The 20,964-nt window shown below is 51.3% G+C and overlaps 6 protein-coding genes across 6 annotated transcripts; 3 read left to right on the top strand and 3 right to left on the bottom strand.

The window, feature by feature from the left end:
• Positions 1-4,781: 4,781 nt before the first annotated feature.
• On the top strand, positions 4,782-7,780 carry N7477_007645 (Zn(II)2Cys6 transcription factor; the record flags this gene model as incomplete). Its single annotated transcript, XM_056969308.1, has 3 exons — positions 4,782-5,707; positions 5,764-6,688; positions 6,746-7,780. 3 exons carry the CDS (start codon positions 4,782-4,784, stop codon positions 7,778-7,780), a joined length of 2,886 nt encoding a protein of 961 aa, XP_056819340.1.
• Positions 7,781-8,202: 422 nt separating this feature from the next.
• On the bottom strand, positions 8,203-9,528 carry N7477_007646 (uncharacterized protein; the record flags this gene model as incomplete). The annotated part of the gene is made up of 1 exon (XM_056969309.1): positions 8,203-9,528. One exon carries the CDS (start codon positions 9,526-9,528, stop codon positions 8,203-8,205), a length of 1,326 nt encoding a protein of 441 aa, XP_056819341.1.
• A 775-nt stretch (positions 9,529-10,303) lies between these two features.
• N7477_007647 (J domain-containing protein) lies at positions 10,304-12,783 on the top strand (the record flags this gene model as incomplete). Its single annotated transcript, XM_056969310.1, has 5 exons — positions 10,304-10,807; positions 10,875-11,204; positions 11,255-11,324; positions 11,379-12,571; positions 12,634-12,783. 5 exons carry the CDS (start codon positions 10,304-10,306, stop codon positions 12,781-12,783), a joined length of 2,247 nt encoding a protein of 748 aa, XP_056819342.1.
• Positions 12,784-13,169: 386 nt separating this feature from the next.
• N7477_007648 (SKIP/SNW domain-containing protein) lies at positions 13,170-15,027 on the top strand (the record flags this gene model as incomplete). The annotated part of the gene is made up of 4 exons (XM_056969311.1): positions 13,170-13,316; positions 13,373-13,925; positions 13,988-14,799; positions 14,869-15,027. 4 exons carry the CDS (start codon positions 13,170-13,172, stop codon positions 15,025-15,027), a joined length of 1,671 nt encoding a protein of 556 aa, XP_056819343.1.
• A 605-nt stretch (positions 15,028-15,632) lies between these two features.
• On the bottom strand, positions 15,633-17,071 carry ayg1 (heptaketide hydrolyase ayg1; the record flags this gene model as incomplete). Its single annotated transcript, XM_056969312.1, has 5 exons — positions 15,633-15,812; positions 15,865-15,997; positions 16,048-16,796; positions 16,851-16,925; positions 16,979-17,071. 5 exons carry the CDS (start codon positions 17,069-17,071, stop codon positions 15,633-15,635), a joined length of 1,230 nt encoding a protein of 409 aa, XP_056819344.1.
• A 1,018-nt stretch (positions 17,072-18,089) lies between these two features.
• Positions 18,090-20,552, bottom strand: abr1 (multicopper oxidase abr1; the record flags this gene model as incomplete). Its single annotated transcript, XM_056969313.1, has 4 exons — positions 18,090-18,216; positions 18,271-18,491; positions 18,556-20,169; positions 20,217-20,552. 4 exons carry the CDS (start codon positions 20,550-20,552, stop codon positions 18,090-18,092), a joined length of 2,298 nt encoding a protein of 765 aa, XP_056819345.1.
• Positions 20,553-20,964: the final 412 nt, after the last annotated feature.

The raw sequence follows: 20,964 nt of genomic DNA on the forward strand, positions 1-20,964 counted from the left end.
ACCTGCTTCACATGGCAATTGTTCTAGAAGCCCAATTGATTAGACTTTTGTTCTTTTTTTCGGAGCCCGCCGGTTCTCTGTCCCCTTTTGAATATGGGTTCCTAGAAGAGAAGGGGAAAAATTGCTGCCTATCAAATTTTTTGGGACTTGTTGGATCTTACGAAATGAATACTGCTTACGGTACGTAGCCCTTCCTTTCTTGCACGGCATCAAGAATAAATAATAATGTCAGACTCATCACGCACGGACGTAGAAAGGACCGCTGAATACTTAAGCTATTCAACTGGTAATGCGTTCGGATGCAATTGCGATGAAGATCGAGGACGTGCTTGTGTGCGACACGAGCATAGAAAACAACACAGGGACCCGGGTGCCGGTCGCCAGGTTGAGTTTTCCAATATCCCGAGAGGTGGAGATGGATTTACGTCAGGTCCCGAAGCGGACTTTCCTTTAAGGAACCCTCGTCTCTTTTCGATGCCGCCTATGGGGGAAATTTGATCGAGTTACAGTTTGTTAGTGTCCCAGACGGTACCAGGTCGGCGGTAGCGAGGCCAGCTGATCCCGGTATTGAGTTGGCACTACGAGATCGTGTTGACGGGTGGCTTGGGATCTCGGTGCGACACTGCCTCGAAAGCTTCACGGCAGATTGGCCGAGGCTTGCTAGCGAGCCCGTGAGTTTAATGGCACGGAAGATGCGACATGGGGAAAACCACGCAGCAACCATTACTCAGGTGTTGGATCGGAGAAATTTTCGCCTCCGATCCTACCGATCTTAAGGACTGAGGACCTAGTACCTAGGACCTAAGCATAAATGTGGTCGGACGTGAACGACCGGGAGTTGAGCCCAGCATTGACCTTCAGAGCCGTGATCATCGATCCTTAGAGCCCGAGAAATTCGATGGCGTGCAGATGATACCATTGAATCCTTTCCCGGAGACCCCGTCGCAGATCCTGTGATGGACAAGAGTTGGCCAAGGGATTCTTTCCAAGGCTGATCCCTAGAAGTTCTGGCGCATGTCTCACCCTAACACGGATCGGTTCAGGGGGTTGCGGCACAAAGTGCGCGTTGCGCTACCGGGACTTCGTTCCGTCGCGACTCCGCAGAGTTTTAGAGCACGGGCGATGCAAAACATGTCCTTCTCGCAGTAGCAGAGTCGCAGTACACTAGTGTGGCCAGGCACCGGGCGTTATTCTCTCACCGGTTCACCGGCCGGTGAAAAAGGCTATGCACCTGTCCCTTCCGCTAACTGTGAAAGATCTAGATGCAGATTTGGCGCATAGTGATTTGATTACTCGCAGGGAAAAAAGTCAATGGCTTTCTTTGTTGTTGCCCATCCTCGGCCCTGGTCTACGGGGACCAGCACTACCAAGACATTAAATGATTAACCAAAGTCTTTATCCACAATGGATTCATACTCCTGCAAGACGACGTCGCAGTCGGTATTTGTTCGGACCAAGTTTTGGGTCCGTGTGTGAAGTGAGGCCCATGGCGTGATGAAACCCTAAAGAGCGAGCCACGATGCTCGGGTCGAAATGCCAGATGGGTGTTGGTGATTTGCTAATTCCCGTAGTCTATTTCTTCGGCTTTTCTATCTTTCTATTTGAATTTTGAATTTTGAAATTTTCTTGTTTCTACTTCTTACTTTTTATTTTCAACTTATTAATTTTCTGATATCGATTTTTTGTTTTTCCTAACCCGGGACTCGGTGTTTGGAGGAATTTGTCGATGTCATACGTGGGGCCTCAAGGCATCTTCTCTCACTTGCTTAGACTTTGGGTGTAACCCAGAACAGAAAAAGCAGGGGCTGAGACGGCGATCCCGAATGACGGCTTGCAGATCGGATCGTCATGCCTTTTGAGACATCGCTACGTGGTCGAGTGCATCACCGTTGGAGTCGTTCAGGTGGAGTGGTGGCTGGAGAGCTGACCCAGTGCAGCCTGGCAAAAGGATCCTGGGTGAACCGGGTTTCTGACTTAGATCTCGATCCGGTCAGCGTGCTGACCGGATGAAAATAGGAGAGCTGATGTATCATATCGTGATGGTGCAGAGAGACCAGAGAGGCCGTGATGTTGACTTTCTGCTCCGCACCACGTAGATTGCAGTGGGAAGAAGAATCTGCACATGCCAAGCTAGGCATCAAGCTCCGAGAAGGAGCCACCAGGTCCGGGGCTATCCACGTGAGGCCGAATATTCAGCATTCAAAGCTCAACCGAGGAGAGTTTCGGCTTTGATTCTCAGAACAGATTTTCGAAGCCCACACCCAGAGTTCAAATGGGGGAAGCCGAACCACTCTCAACCGAGGGTTTTGCAATTTGGGGAACCCATCGGAGTCCACCCAGTCCAGTCCAGTGCGATCCAGCGATCTTCGCAAAGGCTTTTTGGCCAGATAAGCCCTGCGGCCCCAACGCTGGATCCAGGAGAATTTGCCCGACTAGGCATCTAGTCGCCCGCGCCACCGTGCCGCCCAAGACATGGACCCACCACGAGGGTATCCGCGGCCGTCATCTCGGTCCCAGATACACTCGGCTTTTCCTCCGCCCTATTTCTCTAGCCGCGCTCAATTCTTCATGACGATCCGTGGCCGCGCTTCCTCCCGTCTCGTTGCTTTTCTGGGTGCCCGTATGGAGTAGTCGGTGCGGAATCACCCCATATCGTGGCAAGTCAATGAAAAACAAAATAATCCCAAGCAAATCCCGAATGCGCCTGATCCGTACTCATTGGATCTCGCGAGTCCTGGTACATGAGACTCGTCATGAGGTAGGATTATGTATCTCATGTACATCTACATCATTTGGGGGGGTGGGGGGGGGGAAAGGAAATATCAACGTGCAAGGCGATCTCACTAGCGGTTCGAGGGCCTGATGCTTCCCGTGCATAAAATGTTTCCTCCATCCTTGAACCCGGAGGATACGTGATTTAATATAGAGATGCAGTGAGAGAACGCCCCTCTCGGTTCATCCGAGACCCATGGAAACTCGGTGCCCACCTTTGCCCCCCTCCATTCTCCAACTCCCGAAGCAATCGGAGTCTTCTTAGTCTCGGATGTCAGAACCCTCTCCACCGAGCCATGTCCAACGGCAGTGGAAATCAATTGCCGTCCATTGAGGACCAAGATTCCGCCAGCTATCCCGGGGAATCAGGGCTGGACGACCGAATGCCGACAATTCTCGGACCTTGTACAAGAATGGTGCTGAGAGGAGTCTCCACCTGAGATGACCCTCTCTATATTGATCTCATTTTTTCGATGGGCTGAGGAAACCCGAGCTTGACCAGCTTGGCTCTAGAGGCCCTCTGAGAGCCGCTTGGCTTGCAGGATCGGTGAATAGGGTCTGAAGAAAAGGGTGGGAAATGTCTCAAGAATCCTGAAATTTTTGCGCCTATTTTTTTTCCGTCTCTCGTGTCTTGGGTCGACCTTCGAGAAACATGCGCGGACGGGGCATCCGAGAAGAGTATAGATCGAGCCCGTCGATCGTATGGCCTAATGTAGCCAAATTAAATTTCATTGTACTTTGGGGTCTGTAATTATCACGTACCCAGAATACATACTGTGACTCTGGGGCTTTTCTGAAGCTTCGTTGACCCCCTCCGCCACTTTCCTCTTGGCCTCGGCTTGTTCTTTTCTTCCTTCTTTGGTGCTCCTGGTATTCTCTCGATTCGGCTGGTGGATTACATCTACCTTTTCCACTTTCTAGTAATTTTCCTTTCCGGTCTAGTGTTGGGCCTTTCGAATCCACCAGGGGAGTGAAGGCGCACGGAGCAAACCGCTGTCTTTTCCCTCTAGTCTATTCCAATCTACCGCGGGGGAGTGCTTTCTTAGCCTTTGGTTCTAGGATCCCCTTACAACGGACCAGTGGCGATCGACTTCTGCGACCAGGCTACGTTCCCCTGTATAGTCAAGGCGTGTGCCACCATCGGCTCCTGGGTCCTTCATTCCGACTTCATCATCGTCGCAACTATCAGGACAAAAGCACTGGGAGTCCTTTCAAGATCTGGACGGTTCCATTCATTTGCCTATTTGACGCACCCCTTTGCCTTTTGACAGTTCGCGCCTGGATGGTTCGACGCTCTGTGAGGTTGTTATCGCTGTCGCTATCATTCTTCCGTGATTTTGGGTTGGAACTCTCCTAGCTCTGTCTGTTTGTCTAGTCCGGCGGTACCGGCCTGTCTTCCGCGATCTGTTGGGTTAATTGATGTTTGCAAGTTCTCAGACTATCGTCACATCCTTGGGCGCCTCTGCAAAACTTATGCAAATCGCTAGGATCCTGCAGCCGGCCCTGGTATACGAACATGCACCCTGAGACCATGACTGTCAGAATTTTTTGCGACACCTTGGTCTAATTTATTCATTTCAATCTTATTTTTACTGGAACTTTTTGAGCCTTGGGAATATCGCGACCAGGAACAACATCACAATCATCGAGTGTGGCTTTCCGATCTATATTGCTCCGCTTCAATAGCACATCAACCGCCGTGCTAGACCTAGCGCAGGTTGTTTCGGTATGTCTGATCTAGAGGGGGAGCATCGCTTTAAATACTGACCTGAGTTATCTTTACTGACTAGATCTTTCTCCTGCTTTCTTGTGCTCAGTATCGGCGCTCTCAACTTCCGAAAAAGTTGCGGTTCAAACATCACATAGACTTGTTTCTTACGACAGTGTTATTGCGATCACAAAGCACACTAACTCCCACGGGCTACTTGTGAACGGGTCATTTGGCTGCCATGTGAATGGACTTTTGCTGAAAGATCCGCGACAATCGACACTTTATCCAAACGCCTGTCATGTCAGGCTATCACATTGGACCCTTCGGTCGTATGTTACCATCCAGAGACGGCCAACTGTCGGAACAGCCCTCGGAGTGTACAGCTAATCGATCAGAATCCGGGGATAACCCATACCAGCTTCCACCCCCTCGGACCCCGGCGAACTTGCAATTTGGATCAGACCCATTTCTACGGAATCGCCAGAGCGACAATGATGAGCCAGGAAGGGGACCTGTATCAGCGGAGTCTGCATCTCAGCGACAACAGACCGAGCAACTTCCTTCCGTCAGGCAATTGTTGACACCATCCAACGACCCGAGCTCTCCTCCCTATCCTCAATCATTCGGGACATCTGCGCGCAATATGGACCATCGCGAGCATTCATATCCCTATCGCCATCATGGCCAGAGTTTATCATCACAAATCACCCCGATCGGGGCACAAGACAGACCTCAACCTCGCACAGAATCTTTTCTACAGCCCCAAAGTGGCCTCCCGGCATTGTCTCGGGTGGCTATGCATAGTCCACAAGACATTAAGCACCATCCAGCAACTCGAATTGATCCGACGGCAACCTCCATGCCACACAACCAGTCACCTTTCCACGGTCCTGCCCATCACGAAAAGGCCCTAAGCAGTGACATTTCGTCGCCAGAGAGCGGGAGTCGGACGATCGGATCTACTACGCTTCCCCACGTGGTGGACGAGCGATACATCGATGGTGAAGGGATCTGCTACATCTATGCAGATGGGTCGCACTGTCCCAAAGCCATTGAGGGAATACCTGTCAACGCAAACTGGGGTGTTACTAAGGCTGGCAAGCCGAGAAAGCGACTCGCACAAGCGTGCCTGACCTGCCGTGAGAAGAAGATCAAATGCCAACCTAACCTACCTAAATGCGATCAATGCCAGAAGTCTGGACGTGAGTGCAGATTCGAGAGTGCGTAAGTACTGATTCTCCGCCCGTCTCTACAAAGGAGGAATACTAAAGCTGTTGAAGCCCCCGGGGAAATCGCTCATCTATGAGAGGTTCTCACTCTGCAGGGCCTTCAAGCAAATACGATGGAAAGGAAGGATTTTCCCCCGGCCTTGCGAATTCGGACGTTTCCCCTTTATACAACATGCCAAGAGCCTCGAACAGCGCAACTTCGTTACCGGGGACCAGTGGACACTCGCCGAATTCTGAGGGGGCCAGGCTCACACCAACAAAAACAGAAAGCACCTACGAGACAATGGCCGACGCGGACAGAGCATATCGATCACGGATGTACAGGATTCCACGCCCTTTCGCTGGTCAAGATTCGGTTACACGAGCACCGGAGCACATTGAGGCCAATCGACTCCCCGAGTACACCGAGATTCTGGGTGAGCTAAGGGATATCAACCCCGATGACCCGCTTACGAGTTCTTGGAACATCGACCCATATGAAAGCGACCCCGAGACTACCATGCATTATATCGGAGCTTACTTATCAAACGTGAACGATGGAGTGTATCACATCTTTCCGCATGCACGATTCATTCTGTGGTTGAAATCGAGCCATACGAAATCAGCAGAGGATAAGATGCTACTTTACTCGATGATGGCTCTTGGTTCGATTTTCTCTGACCGGCCGGGTAAAGTCATCGCCTTAAGAAATTATTCCCGTATTGCGCGCTTCGCCGTTCAGAAGAGCCAGCATACATTGTCTTTGCAGCTGGCACAGAGCCACCTCATACTCAGTCTGTGGTACTATGCTACTGGGTCTTTGGTAGGATGTTGGGACTCAATCGGCGCGGCAGGACGGGCAGTCTCAGGCTTGCGATATAATATGGAGTCTGGGGGTGTTGTTGTGGACCACAGCCAGGTTCGCGATTATGGACTGCATCCACAGGCGTTGATTGAGTGTCGCCGCCGAACATTCTGGGTCGCTTTTGTTCTGGATGTAAGAAACTCAACTTTCTTCAACGGGGTGCAGAGTAACTAACTAGCAATCATACAGAGAGTATCAAGTTTCTTCTCTGCACCCTCGTCATTCATCTCCTCAGAATCGGCATTGATCCGACTGCCATGTCGGGAAGAGATATACGAGGCACAACAATACACCACAGCACCATTCTTCCAATCCGTCCTCAATCAATCCCCCGCACCGGAAGATGACCGATCTGCCCTGAGCCCCATGGCATATTTAATTCAAATCCTCTCAATTTGGGGAGACGTCTCCCTCCATATTCTCCGCCTATCCCACATCCCGACAGAAGGATATATCCGTCTCGCCGAAGAGTTTCACATCAACATTGTCCGCCGAAGCGAAGACTGGCTTCGTCAAATTCCCGAACACCTGATATTCTCAGCCATCAACATGGAGCGAGCTAGCCAGGCCAAGCAAGCGGACACCTTCATTTCAATCCACATGTTTTACCACGCCACATTGCTGAAACTCTATCGGCACGCTCGATACCAGGGCCTGCGATCCGAGCTTTTGGTCCAGTACATCCACCGAGCTCGCTATCATGCAGTGGAGACGCTCCGGATCGCTCTTGCGGTCGCTCAATTCGCAAATGATAGGCGATCCGCCCGATCTTCCCCGGAGACTTCATCGCCCAAATTGATACTCTTGAGCCCGTTCTTAGGCTATGCGGTTTTGTCAGCCGTTGACGTGCTGAGCGCGGCTGGCCTAGTCGCAGAACTACCTGAATGCATCTCTTTCATCAGAGGGGCGCTCGGCATGGTCCAGCTTCTCGGACGCCACTGGGACAGTTCCCTAGAAGTGACGAACATCATCCAGAAGCGACTGGATTCGATGATCGATTGTCTCAATGACCGCATCCGATCGCAGGATAAAATGGGCTTCGCAGTGAATGGTCCCTCTCTCGAAACGAAGATCCATTCGTATACCTCACCTTCTCGTTCGCCCATTGCCCTCGAAGAGGATCTATTTTACGGATCTTTGCCACGAGAAGTCCTTCTACACTACATGCGGACCGACGACACTGCATTTTCAGAGCCTAGTATTGTCTGGTTGAAGGATCACTGATTTGTTTCATTCACAATTGCAGATGCAATTTTTATTTGAACAAGAGGGAACATACTTATCCAAGCTTCCTTGGGTCTTTAACGACGTGATGATATTGGTTTCAGTAGGTCTGCATAAGCCTTGACTAGTTCCGCAAGATCAGAGCCTCTGGACGGGAAGTTGCAATGTTTTCCTAGTCCCTGTATTATACTACATAGCCACGTTTTTGTCATATTCCGCCATCTTACGAGGGTCTGCTGCACACGCATGTATTACTACCTACTATGGGATCATGGATGCGATGTTGATCATGAATTTCCGACTTTCACACCTTCCGCGGAGTATCGGCTCAAGTACAAGGATTAATACACGAATCGTACTATAAGTGCCTGAAAGCTCAATTCCAGGACCCATGCGCTAGGCAAGGCAGGCATTTGAACGGATCAACCCTCCCATTCATTTGGATCGTACCGCTTCACCCAGACGAAGCTACCTTCACATGGGTCCATGATACCAGCGTAATGGGTCTCTTCATTCAGAACTGGGTAAGTCGTGAGCCACGATATTGCTTCTTTTTGCGTGATGGCCAGGCCATTGTAATCGGAATGAGACATAGAGCCCTGTCTCCGCTCCACCTTGGCGTCATCTTCCTTTTTCCGTCTCAGACGTAGTGATGATCTTGTTCCTTGAGATTGATGCGCCTGGTTTTGCTCTGCTTCCTGCCTTTCAATCCTGTCCCGGCCTTGCATATGCTTCTTCAGTTTTTTGTCCCATTTCGCTTGTATGCAGTCACGTCTCTCATTGCTGTCTTCAATCAAGTCCGCCATGGCCTCAATGCCACCCGAGACCAACGTTAGACCTGCATGATTTTGTCTTTTGTCTTCGGCAATAGCCTTGAGTGATGCTTCTGACTGCTGGTCGTGGTTTGTAGTGACAATGAATGATGACGAGGAGCGCACGATTGCCGTACGATAATCTTTCTCCATCGTCACTGTGGTGGTCCCATTGCTGAAGATGAAGTAGGCAGCCGTCGTTGGCATACTGGGAACATTTGCGACGATTCCTTCGAGTGTCGATAATCCTCTACTCTCGGGCTGCGACCCAGATGGAAAAGTGAAGATACATTCCCGCAGCAGCGATGATATGGATTGTCGCATCCCAAGAAGCACAAGAAGATGATTAGAATAGAAAGCCAAATTCTTCGATGTGTCGTGAATAGGTCGAAAATTCAGCGAAGCACTAAGACCCTTCCTTACGCCCGTAAGAACACCCACGTATCCAACGTACGTGACTGTCGTTGCAAGCAGCGTTGGGTCGTCTCCCCTTCTAAACTCAAGTTGAACAATCAGGTCACGCAACGGGTCCATTCCCCAATCCAAAGTTCGGAAATGGAGCATTCTCGTCCCATGTCCATCTGTGGTCCGTACACCACCGCTCGTACAGCCCATCAGGAGATCGAGGACCGTGTTCAGACTGATTAGGAGGTACATGTCGATTTCTGTGACACGGCTGATGCCGCGAAGCTCCTCTGTTTCTTCGTGGGTATAGAGTTTGCGTAGGAATAAGCGGGCAAGCCTGTGAACTAGCTTCAAGGGGATCTTTGAGGAGATGGATTGGACCAGCTCGTCAAACATGCCTCGCAGAGCTCGCATCCGGTCTCGGTATAGGCGTGCGAGCTCCACATAGCGCTCAGATGGAGGCAATAACAGATTGATGTTGAATACTGGAGGGGTATTGCCCAGAGGGCCAATTCTGCGGGCTTCGTCCATGGTGATGCTGATAGTGGATTAAATTCAGACGAAGGTTACGATGTGGTTGCCTGGAAGTGAAGGCCCGTGGATGACTAGGCTTAATCGAGATGAGGCTCTGCTGGCTTCTCCGCACTTTTCGAGGATTAATGCTTGGTCAATGTGAGATCATTAGGGCGTTCAACTTGTTTGAATGCATCTTGATACTCATGTATCTGTTCATTGATTGATCAAAGCTAACATTTGGTGATCATGGTCTGCTACTGGTATAGTTAAAGTATAGCGGCTTGGCAGGAATAATTGCAGGTGAGCCCATAGCTCATGCGGAGCTAGTGTGAATCCCACTTTATTACAGCCGATGATTATAATGGTATCTTTCGAGTGAATTAACCTAGAAATCAAGATTGAAAAGTCGAAGGATCCCTAATCGATGATGCTCCTAGATGTCTGCCTCAGGCACTAAGTGAGTACCTAGGCCTATGTTGATTGTGATTCCAGCGGCATCTCTCTAGCTTTGTGCTTTTCAATTGCTAGGTGTCTTCTAAAGGCGAGCTTGACCTCAGATAGCTCTCTTTGGTAGCTAAATCAAGAGATCTCACCGGTGCGATCCACATAAGTTCGCGCTATGAAGGCTCCATTCCTTTCATCTGCGGGGCCTGCGGAGACGGAGGCACGGAAGGTTTCTCCGGCCGAATTTCTACCACCTTGTCTTGTCCCACTACTGCGCGTCACTCGATCGGAGATCATGGAGCTTGTTGAATGCTAAGTCATTGAGTCCAGAGTGCAACAAGCTTCAATGTCGTCCCCCTTCGACCCGTCGGATGACCCGTCGGATTCCGCGGAGCAGTTTGGCGCCCCCACGGATGACGGACTCGATGGCTACTATAGCATGATGGCCGACTACCCCGAGGCACTCGATTACTATGCCTTGCTTGGCCTATCCTCAGACCCTCCTCCGAAAGAGACCGATATTCGTTCTGCGTACCGCAGCCTGACCCTCAGCTTCCACCCGGACAAGCAACCACCGCACCTCCGAGAGGCCGCTCAGCAGCATTTCACGAGGATCCAAGAAGCATACGATGTTCTTATCGACCCCAAGAAGCGCATAGTCTATGACCTTGCGGGAGAAGAGGCTGTGCGACAAGAATGGGGTCAACACGGTGCGATGGGTCCAAGAGGGGATGCGCAGTCCAAACAACTGGGCGTTAAGGCGATGTCGCCTGATGACTTTCGAAAGTGGTTTTTGAAGACAATGAAGAAGCGCGAGCGCAAGGCTGTTGAAAGTTTGGTTTCGAGCCGGGTATGCATTGCTGATTTGATATCATGAACGGAATGGACTTTGCTAAACTTTACGCTCACGGCTCCAGGGCACTATTACACTTGGAATCAATGCATCTTCAACCATTTCAGTCGATGAAGAAGATGGAGATGTGACTTTCCAAATCCCATCGGCTAACTTGAGCACATATGCCGTCAACTACAGCTTTAGGACTCCTCTGCATCTACCTGCGCTCTCGCAAGGAACGAAGGACGAGGGTGAGACTGAGAAGCCGGACTCGGAGGCTACCTCAGATGATCTTGACGATGACTCAGACCCCATTGAAATGACGATCAACATGGGAATCGCGGGCAAACTCGCTCGTCCCGGGCAAAAGCTGCAAGTCGAGTATGAAGATAAGTCGACTGAAGAGCAGCTAGTATGTTTCCAGCACGATTAAAAGGTTTTATTTTCACTAATACTTCCTAGGTTCCTTTGCCACACGTTTTAGTGGCGCAAAATATTAGCCTTGGTGCTACTGTCACCCCCAACATGAGGGGTTTGATGGGCACCAAGGGTATTTGAAGTCGACAGCCATTCTCACTCCTTCGAGATTCTACTGTCCGTGTCGAGGCTGGTGTTTTTCCCATACCGTCGTTGAAGACGACTGTTGGTCACGCTTTCCAGCCAATTTCCGGTATCAAACCGATCAGCGTCAGCGCTAGCAGCACGATCACTCGATCACTATGGGAGTCTCTGCCTTCGCTCGATGTGCAAGCAACAAAACAAGTTGCCCAACGAAAGATTGCATTCCTGACATGGTCTAGCGGATTGATGGAATGGCCCGGGCTTCTCCAAGAGACTTTCCCATCCCTTGGAATGAGTCTTGGAAGCTATTATAATACTGGAGTGAGCGACAGCACAGTTCAGATTGGCTTGATATCACAACCAAAACAACCCTCGAGAATGACTGAACTCGACGAGGACAACGATGATGATGGTGATGATGACGAACTGCGCGAGCAACTGGAGAAGCAACAGGAAATTGATCGCGCGGCCGAGTTCTGGCAAACATACCTCACAGCTACCCCAGCAGGAGGCGGTATCGGACTGACCTATTCTCGAAACTTATTTTCGGGCAAACCTGCAGATGATCCCGTGAGGTCAGAATGGAGCGGCGAGGGTTACTTCCCCATGGCCAAAATGGAGGAACCCCGGGCAGTGCGACTTGAGATCAGTACCGTTCTCAACGCAGACATGTCTATTAGCTGGGGTATCAAGGGCACTCGACGCGTTGGCGAGTACACCAAGATGTCACTCGGAGTCGGTCTTACGCAACATGGCATCATTGCTACTGTTTCTTGGAACAGACTGGGCCAGGGAATCAAGCTTCCCATTGTCATATGTCCTGCCCAACAGGCTAACCATGATGCCGCTGCATTGGCTGCCGTCTTCCCGTGGATTGCCTACTGTGCGGTTGAGTTCGGCTTCATCCGCCCGCGCGATAGAAAAAGACGTCGGCAGGCGGTGGCACGTCGTCACAAGGAACTGAAAAAGCTTATTCCCAAGAAGCGGGAAGAGAGCGAGCAGGCGATCGAGCTCATGTTCGATCAAGTGCAAAGACGCCAGGCTAGAGAAGAGGCACAGGATGGGTTGGTGATCAGAAAGGCCGAGTATGGTTACATTCCTCCCAAGGATAAGAAACCCAAAAACGGCTTCAGTGAGCCTCGGGTTATTGACGTGACTGTTCCTGTGGCTGCTCTGGTTGACCGCAGCCAGCTAGTGATCCCTCAGAACTCGATAAAGGTGAGATTAATTTCACTATGCATATTCGTCTACGGCCAGTTTTTCTAACTTCAATTGTCTAGTTCCAAATCATAGGTTTCCATGACCCAGCGCCTCTTTTGCCGAAACGGCTCAAGATCTGGTACACATTCCGAGGACGCAACCATTACGTGGAGGTTGGTGACAAAGAGCGTGTCTCCTGTCCCATGCGCAGCCATTTGACTTCTGAGTGAGGCGATCTATACCCATGAAGGCCTTTAGCCTTTGTAATTTTACAGCATCTTGTTACTTGGTAGGCTTTCGCCACATTGAACATTCTACTCCTACTCTCATATGCATGCGTGATTTTGGCAAAAGCGCCGAGTGAATTATTCTCCCCTCGAATAAAACCATCTGAATGCAACATAGATGTTTCCTAATTACGATATCTGTGGTTCAAAGTAAAGTAACAAGTACTAAGAGACAGATGTCGAGGTGACTTGATATAGAAAGTCTTGGCACTGCGGTGACCGGAACCCGCCACTCACGCAGGTCGGCAAAAGCCAAGAGTATCGACCCAGCTTCTCCTCTCATCCAACCTCCTAACTTGAATGCTCTTGTCTCGCTATCAAGTCTCACAATGACTTCTATGGCATCGGGCCTTTTCAAGTCCCTCCCCAAACCCAAATATACCGGCGAAGAAGAGGAGTTGCCACAACATGCGCAACCGCGTGGTCCGCGTGTGGTGGGCGCCGACCAGATTGATGAAACACAGGTCGTCTTACGGGTGAGTTCCTTTTCTGTGTACAGCTGCTACAAATCTGACCAAGCTTGATCGATTAGCGAGTTGGACCTCCGCCCTACGGTAACCGCACAGGATGGCGACCGCGAGCCCCCGAAGATTTTGGCGACGGCGGCGCGTTCCCTGAGATTCTAGTCGCACAGTATCCCCTCGACATGGGTCGGAAGGGAAAATCTTCGACCTCGAATGCGCTTGCGGTACAGGTCGATGCTGAGGGCAAAGTCAAGTATGACGCGATCGCACGCCGCGGACACGCCGATAACCGTACCGTTCATGCTTCGTTCAAAGATTTGATTCCGCTCCGCCAGCGGGTGGATATGGGAGAGATTTCCCTAGATCGCCCTTCTCAGGAGGAAGTTGCCGCGCAGATGGAGAAAACGAAGAATGCTTTGGCCAGTCTGGTGGACGGAGCTGTGCAGGCACAGAAACCGAAGAACGTCAAAGGTGGAAGTAGAGCTGAGCCGACTTTTGTCCGATACACGCCAGCGAACCAGATGGGAGATAATGAGCGCAAGAATGATCGCATTATGAAGATTGTCGAGCGCCAGCAGGATCCCATGGAGCCGCCGAAGTTCAAGCATAAGAAGATTCCCCGTGGCCCGCCATCACCCCCCCTCCGGTGATGCACTCGCCTCCACGAAAGCTCACTGCCGAAGATCAGGAAGCTTGGAAGATCCCTCCGCCCGTGTCGAATTGGAAGAACCCCAAAGGTTATACTGTTCCCCTGGACAAGCGTCTGGCTGCGGATGGTCGTGGATTGCAGGATGTTTCGATCAATGACAAATTTGCCCAGTTTGCCGAGGCATTGTTCACGGCTGATCGCCACGCCCGTGAGGAGGTGCAGCTCCGTGCTCAGATGCAGCAAAAGCTGGCTGAGAAGGAGAAAGCCCAGAAAGAGGATCATCTCCGGCAGCTGGCACAAAAAGCCCGCGAAGGCCGCGCTGGTCTCAGCCGCGGCGAATCTCGGGCGCGCTCGCATTCTCGGAGCGCAAGCCGTAGCGTGTCACCATACTCGTCAAGGTCCGGGAGCCCGAGCGAGGATGAGGCTGCTCGTGAACGCGCGGAGCAGCGTCGGGAGCGACGACAAGAACATGAACGCCAGCTGCGCCAGTCCCGCATGGGTACAGAACGTAAAATTCAGGCCTTGGCCCGCGAGCAGAACCGTGATATTTCTGAAAAGGTGGCTCTGGGCTTGGCTAAGCCCACTCAGAGCTCCGAGTCCATGTGGGACTCGCGCCTGTTCAACCAGACCAGTGGCATGCACTCTGGTTTCAATGAAGATAACCCCTACGATAAGCCGCTGTTCGCCGCGCAGGACGCCATCAACAGCATCTACCGCCCTCGGGCTCAAGCTGATGCCGATGACGAAGACGCAGGCGAAGGAGAGATGAGCAAGATCCAGAAGACTAGCCGGTTCGAGGTTCTAGGACGAGCCAAGGAGGGATTCAAAGGAGCCGCTGATGCCGAGGTAAGTAATACTGCGGATTGAAAGATGGAAGATGTCTGTCTCAATACTAATTGGTTTTCTCATTCACAGGAGCGCCAAGGTCCTGTTCAATTTGAAAAGGACACTGCCGATCCCTTCGGCATTGATAGCATGATCGCCGATGTGACTTCTGGCCAGAAGCGGTATGGAATCCAAGAGGCAGGCGAAGATGATCGTGGCTCGAAACGCGCAAGGGTCGAAGAGGATTAAGCTGGGCTGTATCATGATAAATCTGGGTTCATATCTTTCTGTGCCGCGTAGGCAAGGCTGTCTTTATGCATTGCGGGCGTTTTGGCGGTGCCATTTACACCACTTTGATATCACCGGTGTTACTCAAAACGACAAGCCTCGTTGGGCTTGCAATTGAAATAAAAGTACGATCCATGGCCAAGTCGTAGTATGAGCATAGCGTAATACACGTAATATGTCCCAGACATGTTAGACACCCGAACCAGTCGAGCAGGAAGTGCAAAGCACAGTGGAAAAATGGTTATGCCAGCAAAATTGAACAATAAGCACGAACAGAAGCATAGTTGATCTAGATACAGGTCTTTCAATGGAACAAATCACAGATGAGCCAGTGGAAGGAGGCAGGCTCGGAAGTAAGAGCCATGTTTAAGACCTCCGGTGGGGGATATTACATTGTTTACCGGTTCAGTTCGCGGACCTGGTTTTTCTTTCCTACCTTGTTTTACTTTTTCACGTATATTCAAATATGTCAAGAGTTGTGTTTAATTTGAACAGGCGAGCGGATCAATCTGTAGACTCGAGTGTAGGAAGTAAGTAAGTAATAAACGAAAACAAATCTCAAGATTCTAGTTCTTGAGCTCCTGTTTGTTGGGAGTAAGAACCTCCTCCAACCACTTGTAAGCAACGGGCAGACTGTGAGGGTAACCCATGTGCACCAAGCCCTCGAAGAAACGGCCTTCCTTGGGACCACCGTGGTTGAACATGATCAACGAGTCCTCAATAGGGACGACACCATCGTCAACACCCTGTGAAACATATTAGCACTAATCCAAAGACTCCAAGATCCCTCGGACATACGTTCAGCATCAGCAGACGACAGTTAGGCTGGTCCATAACACCCGTCTCCACAAGCGAGAACTTCTTCTGCGCATTCTTGGTAAACTCTTCAGCGGAAGCATATCCATACTTTTCAGCCCAAGAAGCCGTGATCCTGCAATCTGTCAGTCTCCCTTACACCAAGAAATAGCACCTTGTACCCACTCAAAAGGATATTCATGGTCATTGACCCGACTCAACCACTCTTCCCCCAGGAAATGATGACTACCAGGGCCATGCGCAACACACCCAGCAAATTTCTGCGAGTGCGTAGCCGAAGCCCGAATAGCATAGAACCCACCAGCACTCAAGCCCCAGACAGCAATACGATGCATATCAAACTCCGCCCGGGAGCCCATGTACTCCAGCACACTGTCCCACAGACGATCCGCACTCTCTGGATCCGCAGGGTCGGCCGGACAATCCGCCGTACCGGGGATCTCACAGACAACGGTCGCCCAGCCGCGGTTAATGATCTCGTGGGTCCGCTGGCTGTTATCAGTCCTGTACCCGTCCAGACCAGTTATGAGAAGCACGACGGGCACAGGGTTGGAGGCAGATGCTTCCTCGGGCAAACGCACGTAGATTGGGATGTGGGCACCATCGCGGCCGCGGGCGTGAGTGTGTGGGATGATCTCTTCCTTGAGCACAGGCTTCCAGATGGAGGCGGCTTTGAGATAGACGCTCTTTTGGCGCTCGTAGGCGGCACGCTTCAGGGAGGTGGAGGAGTTGCTTGCTGGGCTGACGTAGGGGAAGCGTGAGATGCGGAGGACGACGGCGGCGCGGCGGTAGAGGTCTGAAGCTCTGCCCAGGTGGCTATTTGTGAGGGCTCGCTCAGCTTGTTGTTCCAGAGCATCGACGACGGGGATGAAAGCCTTGGTGTAGGCATCCGAGAAGGCGTCGTTGATGTTGTCCTGGTTTGGTTGTCAGTGAATGATGGCCAAGCTGGGTTACAGGAGATCACATACATCTATTAGCTTCTGGAAGATAGGCTCGAAGTCTTCCAAGGCACCGTCGTGAAATGGGTAGATGGATTTGGTGCACTGTTTTGAGATTAGATTTGCTGGGTATACTTCAAGACTCGAAGACAACATACGCAAAACTTCCACTTGGTCTCCCACAGGGCCTTAATGGACCCTTTGTGTGGGTAGACGGTGTTGAACTTCTCTCCCATCATCCATGGTGCCATGATGAGTACAGTTGTTGTATAGTTGGAAACTTGCAGCTAGGTTTGTATGGCTGTTCAGATGTGCTGGAGCATGTGTGAAGCACTTGGAAAGCGTCATATGCGAACTTTTTCTTAAATGACTAGCCCTTCGACTAGCGTCAGAACGGGATGACGGATTTGGACTTCGACCGCGACTGTGATGTAGATGTGTATGAAAACAGCAGGTGGAGCAATGATGGCGGGAGATCTGTGGTAGCTTGCGCTTTCCGTCCGTGATCCAGGCCGAAAATGTGATCTGATAGGCGAAGAATGATGCAGTGGGTGACTCAAGGGGCCGGAACTATTGCTTATAGGCGACCAGGGGCAAATTGGTCTGTTTCCGAAACCGGCCAGGGGATGGATTCTCGATCGCGGCATATGCAGTGGAACGACTAGGCATGGTCTATGTCGGAGACGCAATGCGTGATGGATATCAGCCATGAGTCCGATGAGGGCTCATGGTTGATTGTGCCTTGGGGACAATGCACTCTCCCGTCGTGAATCTCATTGTCAAAGGTTGGATGAGTTGGGGCAGCTTCAACCATCGGGTGGTACGCAGCAAGCCCTAGCTTCCGCATGCGGCATATATTGCATGAATTCGATATGCTCTCTCCTTGCATAAGGTACGGCTCTATGATGGTTGCATCGAGAGCCCGATGAGCGAGACAATTACGTCGGCACAATCCAATAGAAGCTACTAGGGATCATTTGTTATGAAATTGGGCCAAAGAAGACGACGTCAATCGGTCCCGTGACTATGATCCACTCACAAATTCATCGCGGTGTTTTGACAACGATTTACTGGAAAGGAGAGAGGCTGGCAAAAGACCACGTTTGAATGTAGAGAAAAGTTAATCATTATGGAGACACAATGATGCAAAAGAATCGCCATTCTGAAAAGACTATCAAGATTATCATTAAAATTATCTAGTGTCAATTAGACATGAGGTGCTGGCAGCATATATACAAGCGCTTTTGACATGCGAGCGCACTACTCCTCTCACTCATACTGCTGCCAGTACTCGTAGCCATTGGGAAGATCATTGGGCCCATCGTCGTGCTGGTGGTAGGTCTGACCGCCCTCCTTGATGTACTGATCGTTGCTTTGAGAAGAAGGCCATAAGCCCCTGGAGAGGATGTCAGTATACAAATGGAACAGTCATTACGATGGGGATTCTCACTTCGTGTCAATGTTGGCAACCTCAATGGGCTCCTCACCAGGTTTGCCGCCGACTTGTGCGTAGGACTTGTCGGTACCGGCGCTGGGCCAGACACCCTTAGTATCCTGGGTGTCGGCAATATCAGCCGGGCCATCGGAGCCATCGCCGACCTGAGCGTGGTTGTGGCCGGTTTGAGGCTGGGGCCAAGATCCGTTGGACTCAATCTGAGAAGCGTAGATGGACTCATCGTCATCCGAGGGCAGTACCGGGTTCAGGGGGAGAGTGACTCGGCTGGGCCTCGGTCACAGGCTGAACAGCTTCGACAGGCTGAGCAGAGGGCTTGGGTGCAGCCTGAGACTCAGGAGCAGGAGCTTGTCCGACAACAGGCTTGGGAGCCGAGGCCTGCTGAAGGGTCGGGCGAGGCGGAGGTGCCTGCTGAGTAGGTGCTGGAGCAGACGGGGCTGATGTAGTCGACTGGGGCTCCTGAGCCGGCGGCGGAGGCGTCTGCTGAGTAGGAGCTGGAGCAGACGGGGCTGATGTAGTCGACTGGGGCTCCTGAGCCGACGGTGCAGAGGCCTCGCTGGACTTTCCTGGCGGGTACATAGCACCGTAGTTCTCAGAGGAAACATTAGTGTTGGCACCGGTCAAATCAAGGCCCTCCTTGCCAGCGGCGTTACCGTAGGAAGGATCAGGGTAGGCAGCGCAGGCGTCATAGTGGCTCTGAGGAGGGGCATGTTCGGACTGAGGGAAAGTCTCAGGAGCCTCGATGATGGTGGCCATTAGGCCAGCCTCAACGTGCCATTCGACGTGGCAGTGCAGCAGCCAGACACCGGGGTTGTCTGCACGGAAACGCATGACAACGTGTCCGTGGTTTTGAACCATGATGGTATCGCGCCTGATGGGAGTATGGGAAACATTCTTATATAGACCAGTGAAGTAGCCACCGTCGACTTCGGTTCTCTGCAGGACCTGGAACTGGTGACCGTGCAAATGCCAAGGGTGCAGGTTGTTGTGGTGGTTGTTGATCACAATTTCGACTATCTCTCCGTACTTAACAACAAACGGATTGACCTGGCCGTACACCTCGGGGTTCGAAGAGAACTCGGCCCCAATCGTGTTTGCGGTGTATAGAGTGGGAACTTTCTGGGGGATATAGGTCTTGTTGTTCACAGTGAAGCGCTTGATTCCATCAATCTCTGTGGAATAGGTGTCGATGATGATCTGGTGCTGAACGGGCTCAAGCAGGGGCTCCTTGTCCAGAGGGACCAAAGAGACGTCATCAATGAAGCGATCGGGAGTAAGATCATAGATCACCGGGGGCGGGGGCAGGGGTTTCGCATCGTCGTAGACAAGCCAAGCAGTGGCGTTGGGATTGTATCCCGCGGGAATGTCACGACCCTCAAAGATGAACATCATGTTAATGTCCATGGTATCCCAAATGGCGAAGTTCTGACTCGCATCGGGCTTGGTGTGTATCAAGACAGACACTCGCTGTCCGGTGGCAATACGAAGCAGCTTGTCTCCAACAGGGGTAGGCTCGGTGTAAATTCCATCGACTTCCACGACCGTCATCTCGTGGCCATCGAAGACCCAAGCGTGACCAGGCCAGTTACCGGTACAAATAACATGCACCAAATAGGTCTTGTTGGGCAGCACCTTGATCTTGGTGTCACTGGCATCATTGATCAAAGCAGAGTTGGGAACGGGCTCCAGGCCACCGGCGGCCTCATTCTGCTCTGACTCGTATTCATTGAGCAGGTCGGGCATCTGGCGGTGGTACCAATCGGTCAACGTGATAGTGAACTCATCATCAAAGTGGAAAGGCACTTTGGGGTCGTGAACGATCAGAGGGCCGCGGAAGCCATCGGGATACTGAGCCATGTTGTGAGAGTGATACCAGTAAGTTCCAGTTTGGTTGATCTGACCACATTAGTATTGCATTTGCAAGTGCCCGATGGTCTACTCACATCGAAGTGATACTGCATGTGCGAGCCTGGGGGCAGAGGACACTGGGTGACACCACTAGAACCATCCATAACACCGGTGGCATACTGGTGGAAGCCATGCCAATGGATGCCGGTGGACTGATTGCCCAGACCATTGTACACGTCGACGATCAGACGATCACCGAGGTCCACATCAATCTGAGGGCAGGGCCATTGGCCATTGATACCGATGACAGGTCTCTCAAACCCATCGGGAGAGGCATTGACCCAGGTGATGTTCCAATCCAGGAAAACATCTTTGGCGGCCACCAGTTTGCCGGCTAAGCTCGCCAAAAGAAGGAAATTGAACTTCCCCATAGTGAAAGGTCATGCAAATAACGAGTGACAATCGACTCCGAATCCGAAAGATAGTGAAATGCTCTGAACGAATCGAGGGATCTGAGTTGAATGACCGAAACTAGGTATTATCAAATAAGAGGGAGGAAAAAGAAAAAATAGAAAAACCGACAACGAAACGAAAGAGTTGTCGAATGAAACGAAGGCGTTGGGCGACGGTTGGCTATAATTTTTGAGAAAGTCAAGAGCGCGCAATTGGGAATCCTGCCTTTAACAGCATGCATGATTTGAATCTACACTAGGGATGTAAGTGTCGATGGGTTCCGGATCCAAGTTCCAAGTCTCCAGCAATGCCAGCATGGTCTACAATCAGGACACAGAAAAACAAACACGCCGAAACGGGACTAGGTCCACCGCTTGGGAGTTGGAGGAA

The sequence above is a fragment of the Penicillium maclennaniae genome (assembly GCF_028827695.1).
Source record: "Penicillium maclennaniae strain IBT 15551 chromosome Unknown utg000007l:1.0-4884863.0:1.0-4888362.0, whole genome shotgun sequence".
NCBI classification, from domain to species: domain Eukaryota; kingdom Fungi; phylum Ascomycota; class Eurotiomycetes; order Eurotiales; family Aspergillaceae; genus Penicillium; species Penicillium maclennaniae.